General features: G+C 56.1%; 1 protein-coding gene across 2 annotated transcripts in view; it reads left to right on the forward strand.

Annotated features, from left to right (window-relative positions):
* Positions 1–23,981, forward strand: part of HIVEP3 (HIVEP zinc finger 3) — a 55,491-nt gene extending 31,510 nt beyond the window's left edge. The window contains exons 3-6 of one of the 2 annotated variants that reach the window (XM_068965890.1): positions 9,963–10,138; positions 16,439–16,525; positions 20,757–21,655; positions 23,148–23,981. In XM_068965890.1, the coding sequence (XP_068821991.1) occupies positions 9,963–10,138; positions 16,439–16,525; positions 20,757–21,655; positions 23,148–23,957 (1,972 nt within the window). In that variant the 3' untranslated portion in view covers positions 23,958–23,981. The remainder of the gene's footprint in view (positions 1–9,962; positions 10,139–16,438; positions 16,526–20,756; positions 21,656–23,147) is intronic. The other variant, XM_068965889.1, reaches the window with a different exon arrangement.
* Positions 23,982–24,614: the final 633 nt, after the last annotated feature.

A 24,614-nucleotide genomic window follows, 5' to 3' on the forward strand; every position in this document is an offset into this window, starting at 1 on the left:
TCTCTGAGTATTGAGGAAACCCTGAGGTTCCCCAGGGCATGGTGGCATGGCGCCTCATAGCCATTGGCCTGTAGGCATTGATCAGGCACCCAGTGTCTACACATATTTTATCAGCTGCTATCACAGATGGCCTTGGTCAGGCTCCCCTCAATTTGCCCTTGCATGCCAGCCTCAGGGGGTGCTTCTAGAGCACAGCTGTAACAGAACACCGTCCCCATCCCCTCTGCCTGCAAGACACAAGCCAGGCTTCTGTACTGGCCCCTGAGGTTTGTCTAAACCAGCTTCCATCCCTGCTTCTTGCCATACAGAATTGCCATATAGAGTCACACCAAGGCTTGATTATAATTCCTATGATACATTCCTACCAGAGAGTAAATACTCCACAAATGCTAGCTGTTTCTTTTTCCCTAACAAAAGAAACACCTCTGATCCTGGCTGACGTTCTTTTTGTGCTTTTTAGTAAAGAGTAAAACATGCATCCAATCTCCAGGATCTGGTCACTTCCCCAGTCTTGACCTGCTTCCTGTCTGGGGAACAAGGAAGTGAAGCTGGGAGAACCAGCCAACCATAGTCTTGCATCAGGCTGGACTGGCTCCAGTCACAACAGGAGGCCTCTGGGTGCTCTGGGCCATCCCATCTTAAGAGGGACAACCTGGAGGGGTTGGGAAGGTCTGAGGAGGAATCTGGAATCCATCTTGAGTACATCTGTTTGAGGCCTGGAGCAGAGGAATCTTGGGTAGAGCAGCATCCTTTAGGGACCCTCATGTGCAAGAGGGCTTGCACTGAACTGTGCTCAGACTACAGAAGGTCAACTTTAGCTTAGTTGAGGGGAGATCTGCCCAGAGTGGAAGGTGCTACCTGGGACACCATGAGACCCCAGGTGCCAGAGGTGGACACGCCCAAGGAGGGTGTGGATGGGCTGCCCTCAGAATGACCTCATCAGAGGGTGCACAAGGCCCCTCCCACCCAGGAAGTTGAAGGTTTTTAGGTCCTTCCCAGCATGAATGTGCTTTAACAGTGATTTTCAAATTGATTTTAAATTCATGGAACTTTTTTACAAATAGATTCCTATTCTGAAAAACAGCTCAATGCGATGGAGGACATGGGGGCCCAGAGCCCTGCTGCTCAGCCTCCCCTTGCATAAATCCTGAGCACAGCATGAAAGGCCCTGCAAGTCAGGGCCTGCTAAAGGCTGGGGCTCCCCCATGTAAATGGGCACCTTTAAGAAGTGCGCTCCTTGTTGGTAGTTTCACTTCTCTGAACGCGACAGGCCCAGTTTCTGGCATCCTGCCTCCCTCCCTAATGTCACTGTCTGGTCGGAAACAGGGCCTTGGCTGCATTCTTTGGGCCTGAGCTGGTTTCAGCCCAGGCTGGGTGTCTGCTCGGTGGTTCTTAGGCTTCTGCCTTAGTCATTCATTGCACAGCATCTCAAGTTATCGTATTGATTCCTTTAGAATAAAAGCCGCCTCCTCTCTTTAGGCCTGAGTGCTGTGTGCAGACCCCTGAGCTGCTGTCTTCAGGGCAGCTGATGCTGTTTGCTGTTGTCCCTCTAGAATGACAAATCAGACCAGAAAAATCGAGAAAACCGCCCAAATGGTACAGATGCAAGCCTGCAAAATAGAAATGGACTGGCCTCCATGGTGGGAGTGCTTCTGAAAAGTGTAAAGGAAGGCTTCTTGACCTGCCCTCCCCTCGCATCTCTGTCAGGCGGCCTGGACAGAATCTGTGTCCTGGAATCTGTGTCCTCTTTCCTCTTGCCCTTGCCTCTGCCCCATCTTGGGCTCCATACAATTACAACACCATCCCCCAGCTTCCAGGCCTCCCAGCCCACTCCATCCCCAACCCTGCACCAGATGGAGACTCCCAAAACAGGAGTCTCCCCAGTGAGACCCGATTCCCCCACAAAAGCCACCTAAGACCCACCCGATCCTCCATGGCACTTTGTGAGCTGTCTGCATTACAGGTTCTCTGTCTATGCTGCCATCTTTTAAGTACCTGTTATTCATTCTGGAGACCAGGGTCAGAGTCTTATTTAGCTTTGCCTTTCTGAGCCAGGCTCAGACCAGGCCTTTGTAAGTATTATTGAGTAAATACACAGAATGCTGCTTAAAATAGACCCTGTGCTGTCAGGCTCTGAGCCTATGCTTGTATTACACATGTGCCGAGGAATTCTTGGCACAGCAGGTCTGTCCCTGGACCCTGCATTAAATGCCCCCCCACCCCTACTGGCTCAGTGGTAAAGAATCCGCCTGCCAATACAGGAGACCCTCAATCAATCCCTGGAGAAGGAAATGGCAACCCACTCCAGTATTCTTGCCTGGGAAACCCCATCGACAGAGGAGTCTGGCAATTCATAGTCCATGGGGTCACAGAAGAGTCAGACATGACTTAGCAACTAAACAACAGCCACCCCAGATGTAGTGATATGACATGATTTCCGCAGAACCCTGACAAAATGAGAGTCTGTAATGTGCCCAGAACCTGGTGTGAACTTCCCCCATGACCCACAGCTCAGCTTCCCCAGTATACTTGTCACCAAAGGGTGTGTTCCCAACCTCTTGGCAACAGAATATTTTTAGCATATACACAGCTCAGTGCCACCTGGCACTTGCTCCTCTTTCCACAGACATCCCTTCCTTTCTGAGCCTCACCCAGAGAGCAATGAGTCACGGCAGACAAGCTGGTGGGCTCACTGTGGCCGGACCTCTGGGGGGCCAGTGACTGCCAGGAACCAACCCTGAGCCTCGCTTCATCGGACACAGGCTGCCCGCAAACATGGGTCGCCTCAGAGGAACAGTGTGCACATTTCTGGTGGCATCTTCCTCTCCTTTGGCATGATCATACCCAGGCTGTGTGCCTCTGGGGGAAAGCATATTTGGCTACAAGGTCATAATAAAATCAGAATTTTGACAAGACTTTAAAATATCCAAATCTGGAGGAGAGTTGAGAATTTTTAGGATAAAATATTAACAATACATGAAAACATCAATAATATACATTCAGAATAGCCTCCTCAGAGCTCAAATCAGGAAGGTCACACCGAGGTCATTGAGTTTATCCCCCTCATTCAAGAGAAAAATGAAGCTTGGTGGAAAGAGAAGTCATGGGTTTAAAGGTCAAGACAGGTATCTACTAGCCACATGACCTTGGGGAATTTACTTTGAGCCCCAAGTTTAGCTCTGGGCTACATCTGCATCTCCCGTTTTGCTTGCCTGAAACTGTTTTGTTAAAGAGGAGACTTTAAGTCTTAGAATTTCATAGCAGTTAAGTGCCTGAGCTTTGTAACATGGGACCTTGGTTCAAATTCTGATTCTGTTAACTTGCTGTCTGTGACCTCAGGCAGGTTACTGAGCCGCTCTGTGACTCCGTTTTCTTATGTGTATAGGAGGATATTAAATTCCGTGTGTCACGGGGCTACCTTGTGGTTTAAATGAGGAAAGGTATGCAAAGCATTTTAAATAGTGTTCGGTACCCAGTAGGAGCTATCTAAGGGTATGCTAATATTATTATTTTTATTTTTAATCTGGATTGGTGGTTTTCTTGAAAACCCAGATCTGACAGCCTCATACAACACTTGGCTGGAAAAGTGTAGCCACCTTCCCTTTAGAGAGACTGTGCCCTGCCTTCTAGCTCACTTCAGCCCCAACCTCTCCCTCCTCCTTGTACCCCCTCTGTCTCACTCAGTCGTGTGGCCAGCTCACCGCTCCTCCCCAACACGCTCCCTCCCTTCTAGTGCCCTGAGCCCACTATTTGGTCAGGAAGCAGTATTTCTGTTTATTGGATAAATTTAGAGGATAAACGGGGCTTCCCTAGTGGCTTAGATGGTGACGAATCTGCCTGCAATGCATATGACCCAGGGATGATCCCTGGGTCAGGAAGATCTGCTGGAGTAGGGAATGGCAACCCACTCCAGTACTCTTGCCTGGAGAATCCCATGAACAGAGGAGCCTGGTGGGCTACATGGGCTCACAAAGAGTTGGACACAACTGAGGGACTTTTGCTTTTTTTCAGAGGGTAAATATACCCATTTTACAGCCCCGAAAGCCCCTCTGTCTCTGAGCTGCCATAACCACTCATTCTCTTGCTCCAGGGCCTCCCGGCCTGGCTTCTGGGTGAACAGCACTAGCGACAGGCCGCTCACTGCTTCACTGCTGAATCTTCATCTTATGCAGAGTCCAAGAACAACTCACCTATCACCTTGCCTGAGATGCCATTTAATTTCCACCACATCCCCTCTCCTGGAATCCAGAGCAGAGGGATATGCCATCTCCTTTCAGAGCTGTGCGCTGAGTTCTCAAGTGCTTGGGGGAAAACTTCAGGTTTCAGAAATGCCTACAAACAGGCTGGAGCCACAATCCAAGGGGTCACATGCTAAGTGCTCAGAGTCAGGCAGCTCAGCATCTCCAGTGGCAGGACTGGAGGGGAAGCTGCTGAAGGCAGGGGGTCAGACTGTGTCGTCCGTAAGAACACTGGGGTCAGAGCTGGGTTCCGGTTCCTGCTTCACCACTTTCAAGCTGCCTTTGTGACTTTGGGCAAGACACACAACATCTCTGCTTCTGTTTCCTTCTCCGTCAGAAGAAAATAATAAGACTCCCCTGATGAAGGGATTGTGCAAGGTTCTCTGTCTTTTCCTTTGAATCCGTGAGTCTCAGAGCTGCAGCATAAGAATGAAAACAGACCCAGAAGATTCTGGCAGCTCCACTCCCTTCCTGGGAGCCTCACTCCCCTCCTGACCCAGGGCAGTGGAGCAGGAAAGCTGCTTCCAGGCGATGGTTCGGGACCCCTGGTGCTGAGTAGTGACCTCAGGCCCCCACAGCCCTGGGCCTCAGGCAGTCAAGCTCAAGGTCTCTCTAAGACATTTTGGAATCCACAGAAACAGCTTTTTTTTTTTTTTTTTTTAAGACGAAACCAAGCATTTTCCAGACTGGCTGACATCCCTGGCTCGTCAGAGCAGAAGACAGGCAGGTGGTGGGGCTCAGACAGCCGTGAGTCAGCTGTACCCAGGCAGCGAACTGTCTTGCAGGCTAGGCACAGGCAGGGGGCTGGGAGGGCACTTCCTCTGCAGCCGAAGGGCTGCCTCAGCTGGAGGGTGGAGGGGCCAGCAGACCTGGGAAGCAGGAGCATGCCCCTGGGCGCCCCACCATGCATTTCTGGCTTCCTTTCCTGGCTCTTTGCAGGGCATTTTTCTGCAGCTGTCAACACCCTCGGTCCCACCCAGCGCTGGCAGCCTTTCAGGAGGGCTGCAGGAGAGCAGTGCTGTTTCCCTCCGTCTGCAGTCTTGCAGGCCCCTGGGCACCCCAGAGAAGGAAGGTGCTAAGGAAACCTTGTTCAGCATCACCTAAAAGCATCCAGGCAGCGTCTGTGCAGGGACAGGGGGACAAAGTGGAAAAGTCCCTGGTGGTGTGATCTTGTCCACATCACTTGAACTCCCTGAGTCTTGGTTCACATTTGAATAAAACGGGAACCGTGGCCAAGGGCTGGTGGGAGGGCTGAATGACCTCAGGCCTGTGGCAGTGACTGGTGCACCTAAGGGCAAAGTTTGACTGTTTTCGCTGGAAGGGAAGTGCTTTTTCCAAGGTCGCCCAGCACGTTCACGCAGGAGCCAGGACTCAGACCTGGCTCTCACGCTGACCTCTCTATGCACAGAGCGGTCCCTACCAGAAAGTGGGGAGAGTTCTGGCAGCCAGTCCACTGTGATTGGGAGGGACTGGCTGTGTGCTGCGTCCGTGGGGAGCCCACAGTGTCAGGCTGAACTTGTGCTCAGGGACTCATGAGAGCATCTTGGCTGAGGGTCTCTAGCAGACATGAGGAAAGAAGGCCCTGGCTTGGCTCCCGTCTGTCCAGCAGTGCCTACCGAGCACTTACGGGGCATCAGGCACCGTGCTAGGCCCGGGGCATGCACCAGTGGATGAGGCAGATGTGCCCCCCTCCATGGGGCTAATGGGGACCACCCTGTCAGAGGCCACAACAGTACACACAGCTTGACAGTGCTGTGAAGGAGGAGTGGGTGGGACCCCCAGGCCCATGGGTGTATGAGAGAGGGCTCTGAAGGAAGGGGCCTATTGGCAGAGTCCTGAAGGAGACAGACAGACAGTAGCAGGTGGTGGCAAGGGTTGGGGGAGGAAGAGGAGGGGGAGGTGGAAGGCCAGAGGAAAGGGGCTCAGAGGCACAGGATTACATTCAGTGTGGTTGGCAGAGAAGTGCTGTGAAGGGAAGAGCTGGAGGGGTAGCTGGACCAGGAGGTGCCCCGGGGCCTTCAGCACCCGCTGAGTGAGGGTGGAGCTTTATCCGGAGCGCAGTGGGTGGGCCCTTGGGCTGGGAGGAGCGGCAGGATGGGCGGTATTTGGGGAGAGTCCCCTCTGGCTGTCTTGTGAAGACAGTATGCAGCAAGGTAGGAGAGAGGATGGTGGTCTGGCCTGTGGCTGCCGGGAGGTGGGCCTCCCTGGAACGCATGTCCCATGTGCCGTTGACAGGCCGTGGTGATGGACTGACCGACAAGACTGAAGGATGTGGGGGCACTAGGGATGCTGGCCTGGCCACCACCGGGTGTGCCTGCCATTTACTGATGCGGGGACCCAGGAGGCAGTGGTACATGTGGGGGGCGTGGAAACAGGATTCTGGGAATGTGGGCTGCAAGGTGCCTGAAGACCACTCGGGAGACTCCGAGAGGGCAGCTGGATGTACAGCAGGGCGGTCAGAGCTGGAGAGCCATTCAGCATCCAGGGGGAAAGTCAGGTGTGTGTGGAGGAGCTCACCTGGAGGCAGGTGTGAGGGGAGAAGCGTGCAGGTTGGCACCGGCGGGGAGCATGGGGGTGCAGAGAAGGAACTTGCCGAGGAGACCCGGTCACCAAGCCAGCAGGTATCTCCAGATGGTAGACAACAGGGCTGACAGGATAAAGCCACTGTCAGTCAGATTTAGCAGCCCGTGACATTCACAGGAACCAGTCAGCAGGGGAGCTGGGATGGGGTGGCGAGGAGGCGTGACTGCCAGCAGGACAGCCCTTTCCAGACTTGGGCTGAGAAGGGAAGCAGATGGAGTGGTCGCTGGAGCCGGCTGGGGCCTGGGGGGCGGGCGCTCCTGTTGCTTGGTACCAAGAGGACTGAGCTCATGTGCACAGTGGTGGATGTGTTCAAAGGTGGAGACCTGAAGCTGCTGGGGAAGGGGTGGGATCTTATAGGGTGATCCCTATAAGGGACCATCCAACCTCCAGCACAGACTGGAGGGACTGAGCCTGGGCTGGGAAGGGGAGGAGGGCCCAGCCAACACCGGACAGCTGCCCCACACCTGTCCCTGGACTTGGTCCTTTGGGAACCACCAAGCTGCACAACCCCAGTACTGGCCTTTGAGGAGCAGAGAAGTCAGCGGCTCCAGGCTGGCCAACCAGAACTGCCCTATCCAAGTCCTGGGAGCTCAGGGGCCACCCTTCCCCCGATCTCCATCACCTGGACCCTGCTGATTGCCTCCTTCTCTCACCTCTTTTCTCTGGCTCCCCAATCACATTCTCTTCTGGTTCCTTTTCAGGATCTCTCTGCTTAGGGGTGGCTTTTGGCACCATCTTTCTACCCAGCCTCACCTTTGGGTGCTTTCTGGGCCCTCTCACTATCCTTTTTCTGTTTTCATACTCTCTTGAATAGTCACCTGTCTCCTCACAAAGCTACACGTCCCATCCTGAGTCCCATGGAATTCTGGTTGTGTGTGGACATTTCTTCAATTCTCTCATGAGCATCTCACATTCAGTAGTTAAGGACTAGAATCCTGTACCATTTCTCTAGAAGCCCGTGGCTGGTACCACCTGAGCTGGCTAAGTTGAAAGCTTTGTTCCTCCTGCCTGGTGCCCCCTGTATCATCTAGACAGCCACCAGGGTGTATGGATTCTACATCCAGAAGACTTCGAATCCCTGTCGTACAACATGCATGTCCTGTACCCAGTTTCTCCTCTTGCAGACCATTCCTCATGGCACCAAGGAAGCATCTTCTGTTGAGACTTTACGTTTACCTTTAAGACAGCTTTAACCAAGTCTCAGTTTTTTGGCATGGCATCCAAGGCTGATGGTGATCCAGGCTGCCCTGCCCACCAAACTCTCCAGGCATCTTAACACTCATGCCTGTGCTGCTGGGGTCCCTGCCTGGGGTCCTCCCTTCTTGCCTCCCATCTCTCAGCGTCCTTTCTAGCCTCTCCCAACCCAAGGTTGTGTCCCCAGCAGGTTGGCACCTTCCATGCAGTGTGACAAAGTGGCGTCCGGGGTTGCGTACCTGCCTTCTCACCCCACCCCCCAAGTCACGCACCGCCCTTGGGGGCTCAAGCAGAGTCCTTCCTCTGTGTACGTGTGTGTCTCCCTTTGGGCGCCCACCTGTGGTTTAAACTCGCTATTGAGGGAGAAGGAAGGGGCTGAGAGTAGCCAAGGTCGATGGACTGTCTGCCTGCTTCCGAGGTGTCTTATGCACAGAGGGAAGTGTACATGCGGTAGAAATTGGGGCAGCTGTAGGCCTGGGTGGGAGGGTGGGAAAGACAGGGGACCCATAGGCTCCATCGTGATTGGAAGTGAGAGGGGAGAGGCTGTCACGGAACCTCTGAGCAGGGCAGAGTGGAAGTGGTGTGGTGTGTGTGTGCATCTGAGCGTGCGCGCTGGTGATCACTGTGCCTCTGCCTGCTGGCTCCCTCGCTCAGAGTCCCCTCCTGCAGGCCCATCCTGGTGACATCTTCTCAGCTGTGAGCTGATGGTCCCAGCAGAGCAGGACTGAGTCCCAGCCGCTGTCACTTCCTCACCCTCCCCTACCCGAAGTCCCCTCCCTGCCTCTCTGAAGCCGCACCCAGAGGCTGGGTGCCAAACCTCCTGGGTGGGAGGGAGATGTACAGGTGAGTGTGGGCACAGGCAGGCCTTCTGCTTGGCATAGGAGGCAGACTCTGCAGGCTGAGAAAGCCGCACCTCTCCTAAGGCGCCTATGCCCTCGGACCCTGGGTCTCACAGTCAGAAAGCTCTTCTCCTGGAATTATGCCAGGATTCCCTCCATGGGCCCTGCCGCAGCCTTCCCATCCCTGTCAAGACACTCACACATCTACAGTGTTAGGCCGACGTGGCGTTCGGACAAGGACAGTATCGAGTGAGCTTGTGGGACTCATGGGTTCCTTCTAAGTGGAAATAAGAGCATTCTGATTCACAGCCCTGAGGCCCAGCAGGCAGGCCGGCCGCCCCAGGAGGTTCCTGCAAGCTGTCGGTACTTCCTGCTAGGACCCCAGGTGATCCCCGGAGAGAGGCCAGGTGGCTGGAATCTGGGTCCTGAGAGCTTCCCGCTCGCCTCAAGATGGAAAAGACTGGGGAGAGAGCTTCGGGCCCCGGGTGTCTTGACTCTGAGGACCGGGAAATAAAGCGCCCTCCGTGCGCGTCTGGCGGGGCTGCGAGCGGACTGTTTCGGTGCTGGTCGCCCCTCGTGGGGGATGGACAGGCTCTGGGGCAGGCAGATCCAGCAGTTGTGTCCCTTTCTAGCTGTGGGAGCCTCGGGCTCTCGGTGGAGGTTGTGACTGAGTGTGGGCAGGTGTCCGGCAAGGGGTGAGCACTGGCTCAGCGGTGGCTGCCGGAGCTGTGGCTGTCATCTGTTTTAGTCTCTTTGTTACACGGTGGCCCAGAGCGGCTGCTCTTTGGAAGCGGAAGCTGGTGCTGAGGCTGGATCTGGGCCAGAGACCCCCTGTGCCCCTGCGGCTTCCCTCCCGGCCGGCCGGGAGCACCAGGGCCTGCTGCCTCTGAGGGAGAGGAGGGCGTGCGCCCCCCGCCCCCGTCTGAGGTCAGGGCAGGTGCCGGGCTTCACGGCGGACCCCCCACCCCTGGTTCTCTCTGCTCCGCGGCCCTCTCTCCCCCGCCCCTAAGAGCCGGATGTGGCCAGGAAGCGCGTGCATCTTCTGAGGTGGGAACCTGCCTCCTCTCCTCCTGTTTTGTTCCTTTACCATGACGCCTGTTGCTCATAGGTACAAATCAAACGAAGAGTATGTGTATGTGCGAGGCCGCGGCCGAGGGAAATATGTTTGTGAGGAGTGTGGAATTCGCTGCAAGAAGCCCAGCATGCTGAAGAAACACATCCGCACCCACACTGACGTCCGGCCCTATGCGTGCAAGCACTGTCACTTTGCTTTTAAAACCAAAGGTAAGAGACGGCCAGCGGAGCACTGGCCCTGCCCGCTGCAGGGAGCTCCCCTCTGGGAGCTCCAGCACAGAGCCCGGGGCCTGGGCCTCTCTGCCTGGGGCCTGAGCAGCCCTGATTTCCGGGCTCCGCAGTTACAGAGCAGCCCGCTGCAGACGGGTCAACGGCACCATCGGCTGCCCAGCCTGTCCTCTTAGAGCCCACACTGGCCCCACCCACCCTCCACCCATGCGATTCCCACCACGGCCAGGCGGTGGCACTCTAGCGCACAGCTCCTGGTTTTGTATTTGATCTCATCACCCCGCTTCCTTTTGCATGCCTCCTTAGCCCTTTATCCACCGACCTGATGAGTTCCAGCATCCACACTGGTCACTGCCACTCTTGAGTTTGGAAATCCATTCCACCCCGAGCCACTTAACACACTCGCATGGTCACTTCTCATGCCAGACTTTGCCTCCACCTCGCCTCACCACTCAGACCGTGTTGCGGCTCCGCCCAGCTTCTCCGCAGCCCTCAGCACTGGGCCCGGCGCTCCCCTCACCCTGACTGGCAGCCCTGTCATTCCTGCCCAGGCCACGCAGCACCTCAGGGTCAGCTCAGGCTCTGGCAGTCACCTGTGAGAGGAAGGCAGACTGGCCGGTGAGGGTGTGAATCCAGAGGGCTGTGTTGGACGATGCGGGCAGCCACCCAGGACCCAGGCGTGAACCAGTGAGGCTGAGTCCGTGAGACTTGGACAGAGCTATTCTCTACTCCTTCCACGGGCTGCTCCTACAGGGCAGAAAAGGCATTGTGACCCACTTCTTCTTTCCTGGTAGCCGAGTAGACCAAGGTGCCTCAGAGGGAGGCCTGGGCTCTCAGTAACCCTGGTGGCTTCAACCTCTTGTGCTTGGCAGATTCCTGGCTCAGGATTTGGGCACGAAGGTCCTGCCTTCTCCTTCGGGCAAGTTGGGGGCCTCCACGACAGCCCCCTCCAGGGCCACGTGGTTTTTCAGTGGATGCAACTTGAGAGCAGGTTTGGCTTTGGTGCCCATTAGCCTTCCTTTTGTGGGTATAGCTGCTCCGAGAGAGAGAGGCTGAGTGGCTTTGAGGAGGCCCCTCTGGACTTTGAGTCTTCCTTCTTCCTCCTCCTGATCCCTTCCATTCTCTCAGTGCTAGGTTGGAGGCAGTTTATCTCACTCCCTCGCTCACAGCCCCCTCTCTGACTGGGTGCTCATCTCTGGTCTCCTGACCCCGTTAGCCTGTCCTCTGTCCTCGGCGCCATCATTCCCGAGTGGAGCTCTAACCTTTCTGCCAGGGTTTTGGTTTGAATACAGGTGACCATCCTCCTTCCTTGCCCTGACCGTTTTCTTTCTTGGTGTCTCATCAACAGCAGCCCAGAGGGCCCAGAGAGGACCGGTAGGCCTGCAGCCCGCCATGTGCAGGACAGGTCACCTAGCGGGCCTCGGTCCTAGTCGTGGGCTCCGTGCCCCACACGCCCCCTTCAGCCCCACTTCCTCTGGCCTTAGGGGGCCAGTTGGGACTTTCTGGAGGAGAGAGGTGGAAATTCAACAATTGGATAGTCATTGACCAACAATTCAGAGAATGGTCTTTGACTCTGAACGCCAAAAGCCTTTTGTCCAAGCCCCGCCATGAAGGTAAAGAAAATGAGTCCCCTCCCCGCCCCGCCCAAGCCAGAAATGACTGTTAAAGCTGGAGCTGTAACTATCAGCTGGGACCCCTGCCTCTGGGGCATAACCCCCACCACGTTTCTCTCTTCCCCTTGTCTGGACGGACTGGCAAAATCAGGTGGCCAACGAGGTGGCCTCCAGAGTGGATCACTGCTGGCCCAACTCCCAGGCTGTCCAGAGGACCATACCATCCCGTTCTCAGCGTGAGGAGCCCAGTCCTGAGAGCGCCCCCTCCCCCCGACCCCCAGCCCAAGGCCACGCAGAGCTGCCCACCACCTCGGGGAGCCATCATCCTCTATGTGAGACTGGAAAGATCCATTGAGCCGAGTCCCCAGCCAGAGCAGTCTCCCAGAGCAACCTCTATTCAATTCTCTCTGGTTTTATTGAGAGCAAAGGCCTGGTCTTTTTCTGCCAAGTCTGAAAAAGGTCTAGGTCCCTGGCAGGAACACCCCTTTTCCAGGAGATTTCTGCATTGGAAGCCACATAGCTGAGGTATCTGCAGTCCCTTCCTGGGTCCCCCCTGAGCCCTGGAGGGTCCAGAGCACATAACCTGCATGGAGTGTCAGTGGGCCCTCTGAGTGCCCAGGGGGCAGAGCCTGGGATGAAACCTGGGGGTGGAGCTCTAAAGGCCCCGCCTAGGAGGGTTTCCTCGCACCCTGTGATGGGGCATGTGCTGAGCTCTCTGCCAAGGCTGCTAGAACCTTCTGAAAGACAAAAGCCTTCCAGAGCCAGAGCAGTGAGTGCATCTGAGATAGTGGAATCTCAAACTCTGGGAGGTAGAGAGGGACTAATATGGGCGGTGACAGATGGAAGCAGAGCCAGCTCACTCTTGGCTCTCTCTGCACGAGGCAGGAGAGTGAGGGAAGCCACGAGACGCTGAAGCTCCCCAGACCCTTCAGCCATCAGCACAGATACCAGAGGAGACACCCTCTTCTCAGGGCTCCTGCCTCTGTCCAGCTGCCTCCGTCTCCTCCCTCCCCTCGTCCCCGGGCTCAGACTCACCAGGCTGCATGAGAGATGAAGCTGGGCCTGGTGGTCTTCAGGGCCCTCCGTCACCCCTACCTGGCGGCACTGGCTAGGGAGCCTTCCTGTCCGTCTCTGTCTGCCCGTCTGTGTCTCTGTCTCCATGTCAGACGTTGTGACAGCAGCTCCGGTCCTGGGTGCAGCACCGGCTTGTCTCAGTGAGTGAGGCCGAGGAAGACCAACTGGGATGTCCCTGTGGAGGTCTGGGGCCCTGTGTCCTCTTCTGAGAAGGTTCCCCGAGGCCAGCAGAAGGGCTGTGCTGGCTACAGGCCCTTGCGTCGATCGCCTACGGACAGAGCTGGCAGTTTGGAGCAGCCCTCAGGGGCTGAGGGAGGGTGGTTGGTCAAAGCCCAAAGCCGAATGGGGTAGACACGGTCTTCAGCTGATGCTCTTGGTGGAGGATCCACCTGTGTTCCAGACACCCATCATTTCCATCCGCTTGCCTTTCCTCCTTCATTCCAGGACGGTCAGGTTTGGGGTGAGAGGGCTGGGGTGATGTGAAAAGCTGTGAACTCTGCTTGGAAAGCTGAGGCTCTGACCCTTGACAAGGAAATGGTGTCCAGGCCAAAAAAAGATACCTGCGGCCATTTGGTTCACCTCCTTCAATTCACAGAGGAGCTGGCAGGCCTACAGAGGGGATACTCAGGGAGGGTGCTGGGTAACACTCAGGGCTGCACATCCGCCCCTATGTCCCCATGGCCTGTTCTGGCAGCCATGCAGACTCCCAGCTCCTCCCTGCAGCCTCCGGGGCAGGGGCAGAGGAGAAGCTGGCGTCCAGGGGCTGCCTGGCACCCTCTCCTGGGATTGCTGAGCCCAGACAGACTGGTGAAGGCATTTACATCTCAGCCATCATCTCAGCATCTCTCTCTCCTCCACAACCAGCGCGTGGCTGTGGCAGAGTCTCCCAGGTGCTCAATAGACACTGATTGTTGGGAGGCACGGGTGGTGGGGAACACACAGTATGGGAAGGAAGGAGGGTCCACGCAGTGGCATTGCAATGGCATTTGCTCTCTGCCAGGCACGCTCTGCTGCCACTCTACAGGTGTTTGTCAGCTTCTCCCAGCATCCCCCTGAGGTAGGTACAACTTTACAGTTGCAGAAACTGGGGCTCAAAAGGTTAAGACACTTACCCAAGAACACATAGCTAGCAAGTGACAGAGCCTAGACTCAGACCCAAGGCCACCAAGCTCCTACATGTCTTGGCCTGTTCCACCAGTATGGAGCACGCAAGGCATCTGCAGTCCTGAGACCTGGCTCCAGACGGGGCTCTGCACTAGCTGGCAATGTGGCTTTGGCTGTTTGGTTCTCTGTGATGGTGAACAGGAGCTGTCCCAGAGCATCCCGTCACCTGAGACAGCTGATTATCTCGTCCAGGGGCATCATTAGGACTTGGGCCAGGAGTCAGAACAGAAGCAGGAAGACCCTGGGCCTGGTAGGGGATGGGTCACATGGTCTGTGAGGTTCCTCCCATCACTTTACTTCCGTGATGAGAAGAACATTTCCCACTCATGGTTATTATGCGCCCATAGTGTGCTCAGCGCCTAACTTGGTTGAGTAAGAGACCCAACCCTTCCAGACAGAACAAGTCCAGCAATAATGTCATAGCCAAAATGAGCAGTGTGGATAGTCCCCTGGGGTCTGGGGTATTCAGGGAATGGCAGGCTGGTCTCAGAACCTCAGGGGACATCTGGTCTCTCTGGCCTATGGAACACCGCAGCTGCCTTGACCGCCCCTTGACATCCTGCTCAGGCTTTGCCTACTCACAACAGTGGGGCCAGAGGCCCATGATGTTGGACAGGGACGTTGGGGGTCCTCCGGCCCTGGGATGACTCTGGAAGTCATGGCGCTGCTCCCCATTTGGCCAGGAGTAGAAGATCCAGGTTTCTGTCCAGTTAAAGGAAGAAAACCTGAGGGAAGGATGGAGACTAGGACGAGCAGGAGGGAAGGGGCAGGAAACAGCTTCTCTCCATTGCTGCTGCCCTTGACCTGCACACCTCAGGCAGCCTCAGCTTAAGGCTCCTGTTCCTTAAAATTCTCAGAATAATTAAGAAAAACCCTTTGGTTCCTGCATGGGTGCTCTCTCCCTCGTCACCCACCCATCCTCCTGTTGGTCCATTTCTCCCATCCTCTCATCCGAGGAGCTTGTCTTCCTCGCCTTTTGCCTTCCCATCTTCCCCTCTTGTCTGCTTCTCCGCCTCTCCCACCATCCACCCTTCCGTCCTGCCCGTCCTTTCGTCCTCCGCTCTGTCCGCCTTCCCGCTTAGGTGTGCTGCCTCCATCCCTCCATCCAACCAGCCCTCTCCCACTTGCCCAGGTCCCCTCTCCCATTCTCCATCTTCTTGTATGTTTAGTGATCTACTTTCCATCTATCCTTCTATTTATTTTTATCCTCCATCTGTCTATCCATCTGCTTATCTGCTCACCGAGGATCCCACCCATCGTCTGGATTCTTCCTCTTCATCCTGTTTATCACCCCATATTCCCTCTTACCCACTTCTCCATCCATCCATATATCTGTCCACCAGTCTTTCTATGCATCTGTTCCTGGAGTCCATTCTTCTCTCTTCCATCCATCTGTTCAAACCTGCTAATAAGATGAGTGAGACAGAGTTCCTGACTCAAGGGCCTTGTGATGTATTATATGAAGGACCACTTGGAAATATAGCAATCTCTAGAGCAACAGTGAGCACATCACAGTTGGAGGCGATTGGTGAGCCCAAAGGAACATCCTGAGGCATCTGGCCTGCATCCTGAGGCAAGCTGGGGCTCCTCTTCTGGTCCTTCGTAGAGCGCTCCTGCCCATAGGGCTTTGTGACCTGTGAAGCGCTGTGCACATGTCAGGAAGAATCGGTGTCGCAGTTTCCCCTGATTCCACAGAGCTGCTGCCTCTGCTCTTCAGCCCACTGTGGACAGAGACAGCCACCCCTCGAGGGCTTTGTAGTCATGGGGAGGACGGAGCCTTTGCTCAGCCTTCCCTGTGTCCACCACCCTTGGCCATGTCTGCATGGCAGTGACTTTGGAGGCCCAGGAAGGGGACATGACTCTCTAAGGAAGTCAGGACTTGGTCCCCAGCCTTGTGGCCCCTAGGTCCCGGTCTAGCAGACTTTGCCACACCTTCTGCCCTTTCTCCATGTCTATTAACAGCAGTAACTTTGTCCTGGTTCCTCCTCCCAAACCCTAAGATCCCTCCCTGTGGGCGGGCCTAGCAGTGTCCTCAGCCAGAAGGACATCCTCAGCACCCACTCCCATGCTAGTTCGTGGGCTGGGTTCCCGCTCTCATCCCAGCGTTTGAAATGGTCGGTAATCCTGTCACCAGCTCCTGGGCCCAGGGTTAAATCAAAGGCAGGAGAAAACTTTTGCATATGACTTGTCTTTTAATCTCCTGTTGTTTTTTTAACCAGCATCTCACTTCCTCATTATATCCTCTGTCTGCTCACAGCCCCTCACCCACCCCACCCAGCTCCTCTGTACCATCCTGCACCGCGGCCGTGGCTGCACCCGCCCCCCGACCTGAGCACCCGGGCAGAGCGTTGTCCTGGCGCCTGCCCTGCCAGGCGCCACACTGGCCCCCTGCTCTCCAGCAATGCCTGAGTCTGTTCTCATTCCTTTGCAGGGAATCTGACTAAGCATATGAAGTCGAAGGCCCACAGCAAAAAGTGCCAAGAGACGGGGGTGCTGGAGGAGCTGGAAGCCGAAGAAGGTAATGAATTGCCAACTCCCCCCTCCCCCTCCCCCTCTGCCCACCTTCCCCTCCCTCCCCTGCCCCCCTCACCCGCCCTCCCCCTCCTTTCTGTCCTCCTTGCCTCTACTCCCCTTCTCCTTCCTCACCCTCTTCTCCAGTCTTCCCAAATGCAAAGAGGCAAAGGCTAAGTTTACAGAATGATGGCACCCACGCCCCTCCTTCTTACAGCACGCGCCTGGAGCCAGAGCACTTGTGCCCCTGTCTGTCACGCAGGTAGAGCACCCGGCACCCAGTGGGCGCTCAGTGAATGTATGGTGGTTACATCAATACATGAGTAACTGTAGTCAACATGGATTGAGCATCCGCTCTGTCAGGCATGCTCTAGACACGCGCCGTGGTTATCTTGGCAAATCCTCACAATGACGCAGTGAGGTCCCCACTCCACACCCCACACTCACACCTCCACACTCTGGACATGGGCTTGATGCTCAGGTCTTTTAGAGCTAGGGGCTTTCAAGAGACCTAAAGCCAGGCAGACCTGACAGCCCCCTATCACCTCTCAATCCCATCCCACATCCCAGCCCCACACCCCAGCCTCAGTCCCCAGTAGCAAGATTAGAGCCATATTAAGGCCATTTTCTGTGAAGACAAGGCAGAGTGGAAGGTGAGTCCAAGCCAGCATATCTGGATGGGCCCTGTCGGGCCTCAGCATCCAAGTAGGAGGCCAGAGCAGCTTTGAGGGGTAGATAAGCAACCAGAGATATTCCTTCTGCAGTGAGCAAACCTTTGACCAGATCCCCTAAAATCAGAGTCAAGAGAGTGTGGGAAAAAAAAAGGTGTGTGTTCCTGTGTCTTATTTCTTTCTGTTTATCTGATTTGGGAATGTATGTGCAGTCTTAAAAACAAGTTAGATCATATTTCCTTTTAGGTGAAATGAATCAGCTTTATTGAACAGAATACAGTGAACTCAGAGCTGTGGCCTCCAAAATGAGAATGTGGGGTTACTGAGTTGATCAAGAAAGTACATCAAGCCATTTACAGATGTCTTTTTAAGTCCTCATAACTGTGGTAGAAACTTGTGTCACTCCTTTTTAAACTGAAGACATTTAGTAAAGCTCAAACAGATTATGAAAGTTGCCTGAGGTCAGACAAAAACCACTCCATGTGGCACCATGGCACTCCAGTGCCTGGTGGGCTGGACAGGGTAGCTGCGCCCAAGCCCAGAGCCCTACCTGGGTGGGAGGCAGGGTGTATCCTCTAGCACCGCACCAGGGGTCCACTGGGTAAGTTCAGCTTCATTTTCCCAGTGAGGCCAAAAATGATGACCAGATGACCTTATTTGAGAATGCATGAAATCAGTGCAATCGTTCTAGAAATAATTCCTGCCAGCACCAGCCCTATTCTACGTCCTACTCCGGGTGCTAGAGATTCTTCGATGAATGAAATATAGTTCCTGTCCTCAGGAAGCCTGCATTCTCGAGGGGAGCCGGGTAGTGAACAAATGTGGAATAGGGCGAGGGCCTTGGGTAGGAAACGAAGCATCCACGACAGGTAGGGAATGTTCAGGTGACGTGAGCCGCGAACATGAGGCAGGGGGTCCGGAAGCCATGTGGAGCCTGGGGAAGGGCTCTCCCTGCAGGTGGAGCAGCAGGTGCAGACCCCTGAGGACAAGAGTCCGGGGAAGTCAGACCGCTGTGGCTGTGAAGGTCAAGGGATGGGTTTAGCCGCCTGCTGGAGCGGCTGCCCTGACTCTGTGTGCAGAGGATGGCCGGTAGGGGGCGCGGCTGGAGGCGGTGATGCAGGCTGAGCACGTGTTGGACTGGGTGGGCGGAGGGAGGTGGAGAAACGTGCTGTTAGGTTTTGCTGACACATCAGGGCGCGGGGCGGGGGGAGGTGGAGGGTGAACGCACGGGAATAAAAGAGCCAAGGATGATTTCCGAGGTTTATGGCCTAGGAAACTGGAAGGATGGAGTTGCCATTTCCCGCGATAATGAAGATTCGGGGAGGAGCTTGTCTGTTAGACGCGAAGTGGTTGGGAGGTGGCCAGGCCGGCGCCGCAGCCCCGCCCCTGAGGGTGAGAAGGTTGAGCACCAGCGCCACCGTGTGGCCAGACCCCCTCAGCGCCCCGGCGCGCTTCGTTCCACCCGTCCCTTGGCCCCAGAGAGGCGGGACTTTGTGGAGATTGACAGTGAGGGGTATTAGGAATGGTTGATCCGCAGGGGCCTCCCTTAGAGCTCTCCAAGAGCCCAGATGTGGGCGGCCTGGCGAACCTTGTGCTGCGCAGGGGACTCTTGGCTTCCGTCACTCCTGAGCTGGGTGCCTAGGGCAGGGCATCAGCCCTCTGTCCCGCAGCGTCTTCATCTGTTACAAAGAGACTTTAGGATCTTTCCTGCTTAGTATCAGGAGCCGCTGATCCTGACTCCCTAACTGGTAGCACTAGCCCTCTGACCTTCAACTGCAGCATGACATGCTCGCCGTGCTGCCTGTGTGTTGAGGTTGTGGGGTACTTGGGGTGACAAGAGCTGAGGTTTATTGGGTACTTCCTAGGTGTCAGACCCTCACAATCCTCCCAGCAGCTTCATGAGGTGGCTTTTATTACCCCTTCCCCCACCCATTTTACAGACAAGGAAACTGAACCCAGAGAGAAAAAGTAAATTATTCAACATTGCACAGTAAGGAAGGGGTGGGACTGAGATTCAAACCCAGACCATTTCCTGCTTCTCGGTGCATAAAAACATTTTTAAACTGGCAGTGTAATGATGTAGGGGTTATAAACCTTAGTCCTGACTCAGCTGTTACTTTCTGGGTGACCTTGGGGAAACATTTGCCTGCTGTGGGCATGGGTTTCCCCACAGGTTGACGAGAGGTGAGGCTAGGTGAACTCCTGGGGCTGAAGTCTTAGGGCAAAGCTTTAAGGTACGTTTTATTCCCCCCTCGCGACCCCGCACTCTGGTCCCCAGCCCCTTCCCCCTTTCTGGCCGTTCTGCTCCCAGCTGCCAGGAGTCATGCCCTTGCCCTCCCTTCACCTGACAGCTCCAGCTCCACCCCACAGGTTTTGATCTATATCCCCTTGCATGCTGACTGTCTTCCATTGTGTGCCTCTTACTGCTGAGCGCTGAGCTGTTTGAAAGCACACATGCTGGGCTTTCTGGTCTCAGAGCAGCTTGGCATAGTGGGGTCCAGAAGCATGGTTGTACCAGTGACCCGAGTCAGCTCGTGTGTCCAGCTCTCTTAGATAGTAGTTGAGTGGGTGCTGACATGAGCTTAGTGTTGGGCCAGCAGGACCCAAACCGTCAGGAGCCTGCCAAGTGGGCAAGATGTTAGTGGAGCTCTCCCCAGAGTCCTGATTGCTGCCAACTTCAGAGATGCCCAAACTTGGCCTGTGTCCTGTCATAGCTGACCCCGCTGGTGGGGCTGCCCCACCAGAAGTCAGACCAGGAGGCTGGTATTTCAAAGCTCTACTCTCCTCCCCAGCTGGGAGCACCAGGGGTTCTACAGGCACCTTCTCTGGACATGAGTGGCTGGGAAGAGGCCCTCTCTGCAGGCTGAGGTCAGCTTAGCCAAACCTTCCCAGAGAACAGGGCCTGCCACCTGCCAGATGCTGTTGTGCCAGGCATCAGCCGCGTGGCCACAGTGGCAGGTGTGTACGGAAACTGACCGTGCCCAGTGCTGCCGGACCTGCCAGCACAGCTGCTGTGTCCCAGAATAATAGATGTCTCCATGAATGCGTTGAGTGGCTACAGTCATTAATATCTGAGCCCTTGATATGCGCCAGGCTTGTGTTTCCTCCTCCTAGCAAACCTTATGAGATGAGACTGTCATATTCATTTGACAAAGATGGAGACAGAGGCCCAGCAGAGTGACTTAACTTGCTCTTGGTGAAGCCAGGACTGAATACTAACCAAAAAGAAAAAGAAAGAAAAGGCCTGTCTTGTTTGCTGTGGTTTGATGCCAGCCCTATTACTTACTTTACCTGGGCAAGGTAAGGTAAACCCTCTCATCTTAGTTCCCTGTCTGTGACATGAAGATAGGAGTAGTGCCGACCGGGCAGGATTATTTGTGGATTAGGGGAATTAATGCACCTGCAGGCCCTAGAACTGAACCTTAGCATGGTAGATACAAGGTCATTTCTGCTCTATTTACAAAGTGCTCCCATACCCTCAACGATCATGGCTGTCAGGCGCGGTTTGTGGCACAGAGCAGTGTGGGGGGTGGCTGTAACCTTGGGCCTCCTGTGTCTGTCCCTCAGGAACCAGTGATGACCCATTCCAGGACTTGGAAGGGCGAGAGGGCGCAGAGGCCGTGGCAGAGCACCAGTTTTCAGACCTGGACGACTCGGACTCGGACTCGGACCTGGACGAAGACGAGGATGAGGACGAGGAGGAGAGCCAGGACGAGCCATCAGGCCCGTCCTCGGAGGCGCCCCCGCCTGGCCCGCCAGCCACGCTGCCGGCAGACTCCTCACCTGTTCAGGGCCCTCAGCCCACAGAGGCCACCCGGGGCAGCTCGGTCTCAGAAGCCGAGCGCTCGGCACCCGGCAGCTGCTCCACATCCAGCCAAAGCATCCTGTGCCTCCCCCGGCTGGCACCGGCTCCCCGGGGCCCTGTGGAGAAGGACATAGGCTCGGCCCTGAGCTCCCAGGCCCTGTCCCCGAGGAGGCCGTGGTCCCCAAGCAAAGAAGCAGGCAGCCACCTACCACTCACCCCAAAACACTCACTAACCAAAAGCGACTTGTCTCCCCAGCGACATTCACCGGCCTGCGAGCCACTGGCCTCAGCCCCGAGCCCGCCTGGCCCCCAGACGGGCCCTCTCCCCTGCAGGTCCCCAAGACTCGAGCTGTCTCCTCTTGCCCTCCACCCCCTGGGAAGGGAACTGCCTCCTCGAGTGCGCCTGCCCCCTGAACGCAAGGGCGCTGCAGACCCAGGCCCCCCCAGACACTCGCCCACCAGGAGATGGTCTCCAGGCCAGGCTGAGTCACCACCACGGTCAGCGCTGCCAGGGAAGTGGGCCTTGGTGGGGCCGGGCAGCCCCTCGGGTGCTGAGCGTGGCCCAGGCTCAGGGCTGGCCCCCCGGGCTCTCTACCCGCCCGCGCCTCTACCTCACAAGCTTCTCGGCAGAAGCCCAGCGGAGACCTGCACCTCCACGTGGGTGAGTTCCTGTCCCCCAAGTGGCTGATGGGTGGGGGGGCCGCGAGCTCACACCTCCCGGAGCTGCACCCCTGCCAGTTCAGCGGTTACCAATAAGGCATGCATTGGGCACCACTTACACCAGGCACTGTGCTGGGTGCCTGAAACCAGTCAGTCGTGTGTCAGAAGCAGCAGAGCATGGACTGTGTAGCTGGACTAAAAGGAAGTGAACGTGGAAGTGTTAGTTGCACAGTCATGTCCAACTCTATGGACTGTAGCTGGCCAGGCTCCTCGGTCCATGGAATTCTTCAGGCAAGAATACTGAAATGGGTTGCCATGCCCTTCTCCAGAGGATCTTCCCAACCCTGGGATCGAATCCAGGTCTTCGGCATCACAGGCAGATTCTTTACCGTCTGAGCCACCAGGGACTACCTGGTAGTTTTTTAATTCTGGACTACCCAGAATTAAATCCAGGTTCTGTCACTTATGAGCAGTGTGGTCTTAGATGTGGGTATAAATACTCATGCCATCTCCTCCCACCCCATATCCACGTATTCTCTGAGCAGATGGCAGAGCCCAACCAAAATCTCCACATCTCCAACATGAGCCACCAGCACCCTCCGAGTCACTTCAGCCAACACCATCACCGTCACATCGCCGGGGCCATCTGCTGTCAGTACACTCCAGCCGCCCCCCCCCCCCATAAGCTTGATCACCCTTGAAACAACGTCACTGTCACCACCACAGTCACGATCCCCAGCACCGACGCCGTTATCATCGTCGGCTTACTTTTCCCCTCCCAACACCTTTTCTGTCACTGGCTGTCACGACCGCCAGCAGCGTCAGCACCATCACTCAAGAGATTCGAGCTCCAGGAGTAGCACCATCCAGGAATCTTAACTTGTTTTTTAATTTGGGGCTCAAGTTAAAATTCTTGGTGGTGAAAAAGTGAAAGTCGCTCAGTTGTATCCGACTCTTTGTGACTCCATGGACTGTATAGAATTCTCCAGGCCAGAATACTGGAGTGGGTAGCCTTTCCCTTCTCCAGGGGATCTTCCCGACCCAGAGATCGAACCCAGTCTCCCACATTGCAGGCAGATTCTTGGTGGTGGGAGGAGGTTAAGAGCCTGGGTGGGAACTCATGTTCAAGGGTAAAGTTGGGTCAGTATTGTCTGAGGAGCAAGAGAGGCAGCAGAACCAAGAGAGAGGGCCAGCACACGGGAGCCAACAGAATGGGCAGCCCCATTCTCTGAAGACGAATGCGCCAGCCAGAAGCGTGGCGACCTTGGTTCCTGAGTGTGCCTATGGTCACCATAGGGCTGGGGATGGCCCATTCCAGAGAGGGCACCCACCCAGGGCACCACCGTAGGCAAGGGTTGGGACTCAGTGGTGGCCCAGCTCAGCCAGGACCTGCTCTGTGATCTCACCGAGCCCCCTCCTCTCTCTAGTCCTCAGGGTCTGCAGGTGCCCAGCAGGTAACCCTCGCCTTCCTCTGTCTTCTTTTCTGACCCTAGCAGAAGGCCGAGTCGCCAAGTCCGTCCTGTTCACCTGCCCCCGCTCATCCTCTCTTCTCCCGACCCTTCTCGGCCCCCCATGACTTCCACGGCCACAGCCCGGCCCGGACGGAGAACATCTTCAGCCACCTGCCTCTGCACTCCCAGCGCTTGACCCGCGCCCCGTGCCCCCTAATTCCCATCGGCGGAATCCAGATGGTGCAGGCCCGGCCGGGGGCCCACCCCATCCTGCTCCCTGGGCCCAGCACAACCTGGGTCAGCGGCTTCTCGGGGGGCGGAAGCGACCTGACGGGGTCCCGGGAGGCCCAGGAGCGAGGCCGCTGGAGCCCCACCGAGAGTTCATCAGCCTCTGTGTCCCCCGTGGCCAAGGTCTCCAAATTCACACTCTCCTCGGAGCTGGAGGCCAGGGACTACCCCATGGAGAGAGGGAGGACGAGAGGGGGCCTGGGCAGACCTCCCGACTGGGAGCCCCGTGTGGCCCAAGTGCCCACAGAGCCCGCGCTGACGCACAGCCCCTGCACCCCACCGGAGACCTCACCCCGGGTACCCCCAGGCCACCGGGCAGAGCCCCGGAGCCCCCGCCTGGAGTCACCGGGGCTGCCGGCCAACCCTGCGGCCTCCACCACCCCACCGCTGGACCGCAGCAGTTCCGTGGGCTGCCTGGCCGAGACCGCTGCTCGCTTCCCAGCCCGGAGGAGGAACCTCTCTGGGGAACCCAGGACCAGTCAGGGATCCCCCCAGCCCTCGGGAAGTGGGGGGCCCGGGGCACCTCCACACCAGCCCGAGGACCGGGGGCCCCGGAGCACTTAGCCTCTCCCTGACCACTTCAGCATCTGGTTTCTGGTGTTTGGCAACAGACATTTCCAGCCGACTTCCTCGAGTCATCTTGCTGTCACGGGCTCCGTGTCCCATCTGTTGATCTTTCCAAGCAGCTTCTGCTCAGCCCCCGTCTGTCTTATCTGCCCACCTCGTATGCAGTTACCTGTGCCTTTTTCTATGACCTTTTGTTGCTTGAAAAGAAACAAACAACACACACACACAGACATTTAAAAAAAAAAAACAAACCCACGAGGAGACGGAGGCTGTGAATATTTAGATGGGGCCTCACCCTGGGCCACTGCGATCAGTAGCCACCCACAAAGCTGGCAAGAGGCAGTCAGTTGCTGAAAGAAAGGGGATGCACTGAGGGAGAGACAGAGGAAAAAAAAAAAGAAACTTTTAAAAATATATAAGTAAATGTAAAAGCAAGCACTCCTGTGTACAGAGTTTATGGTTCCTATTTATTGCTGCTTCATCCCACCCCAGCTAGTGGCCTCCCCTGGCTGCTAGCAGAAGGGTCAGTGGCCCAAGGCAGAGGGACAGGCTGGGAGGCTCCACGGGCAGGCCCAGAAAACTCCAACTTTCCTCTTCCAAAGACAAGGTAAATTTTCCTAGGATTTCAACACAAACTGTTTGGAGCAGGTAGAA

This window comes from Capricornis sumatraensis, chromosome 2 (genome assembly GCF_032405125.1).
Source record: "Capricornis sumatraensis isolate serow.1 chromosome 2, serow.2, whole genome shotgun sequence".
Lineage (NCBI taxonomy): Eukaryota > Metazoa > Chordata > Mammalia > Artiodactyla > Bovidae > Capricornis > Capricornis sumatraensis.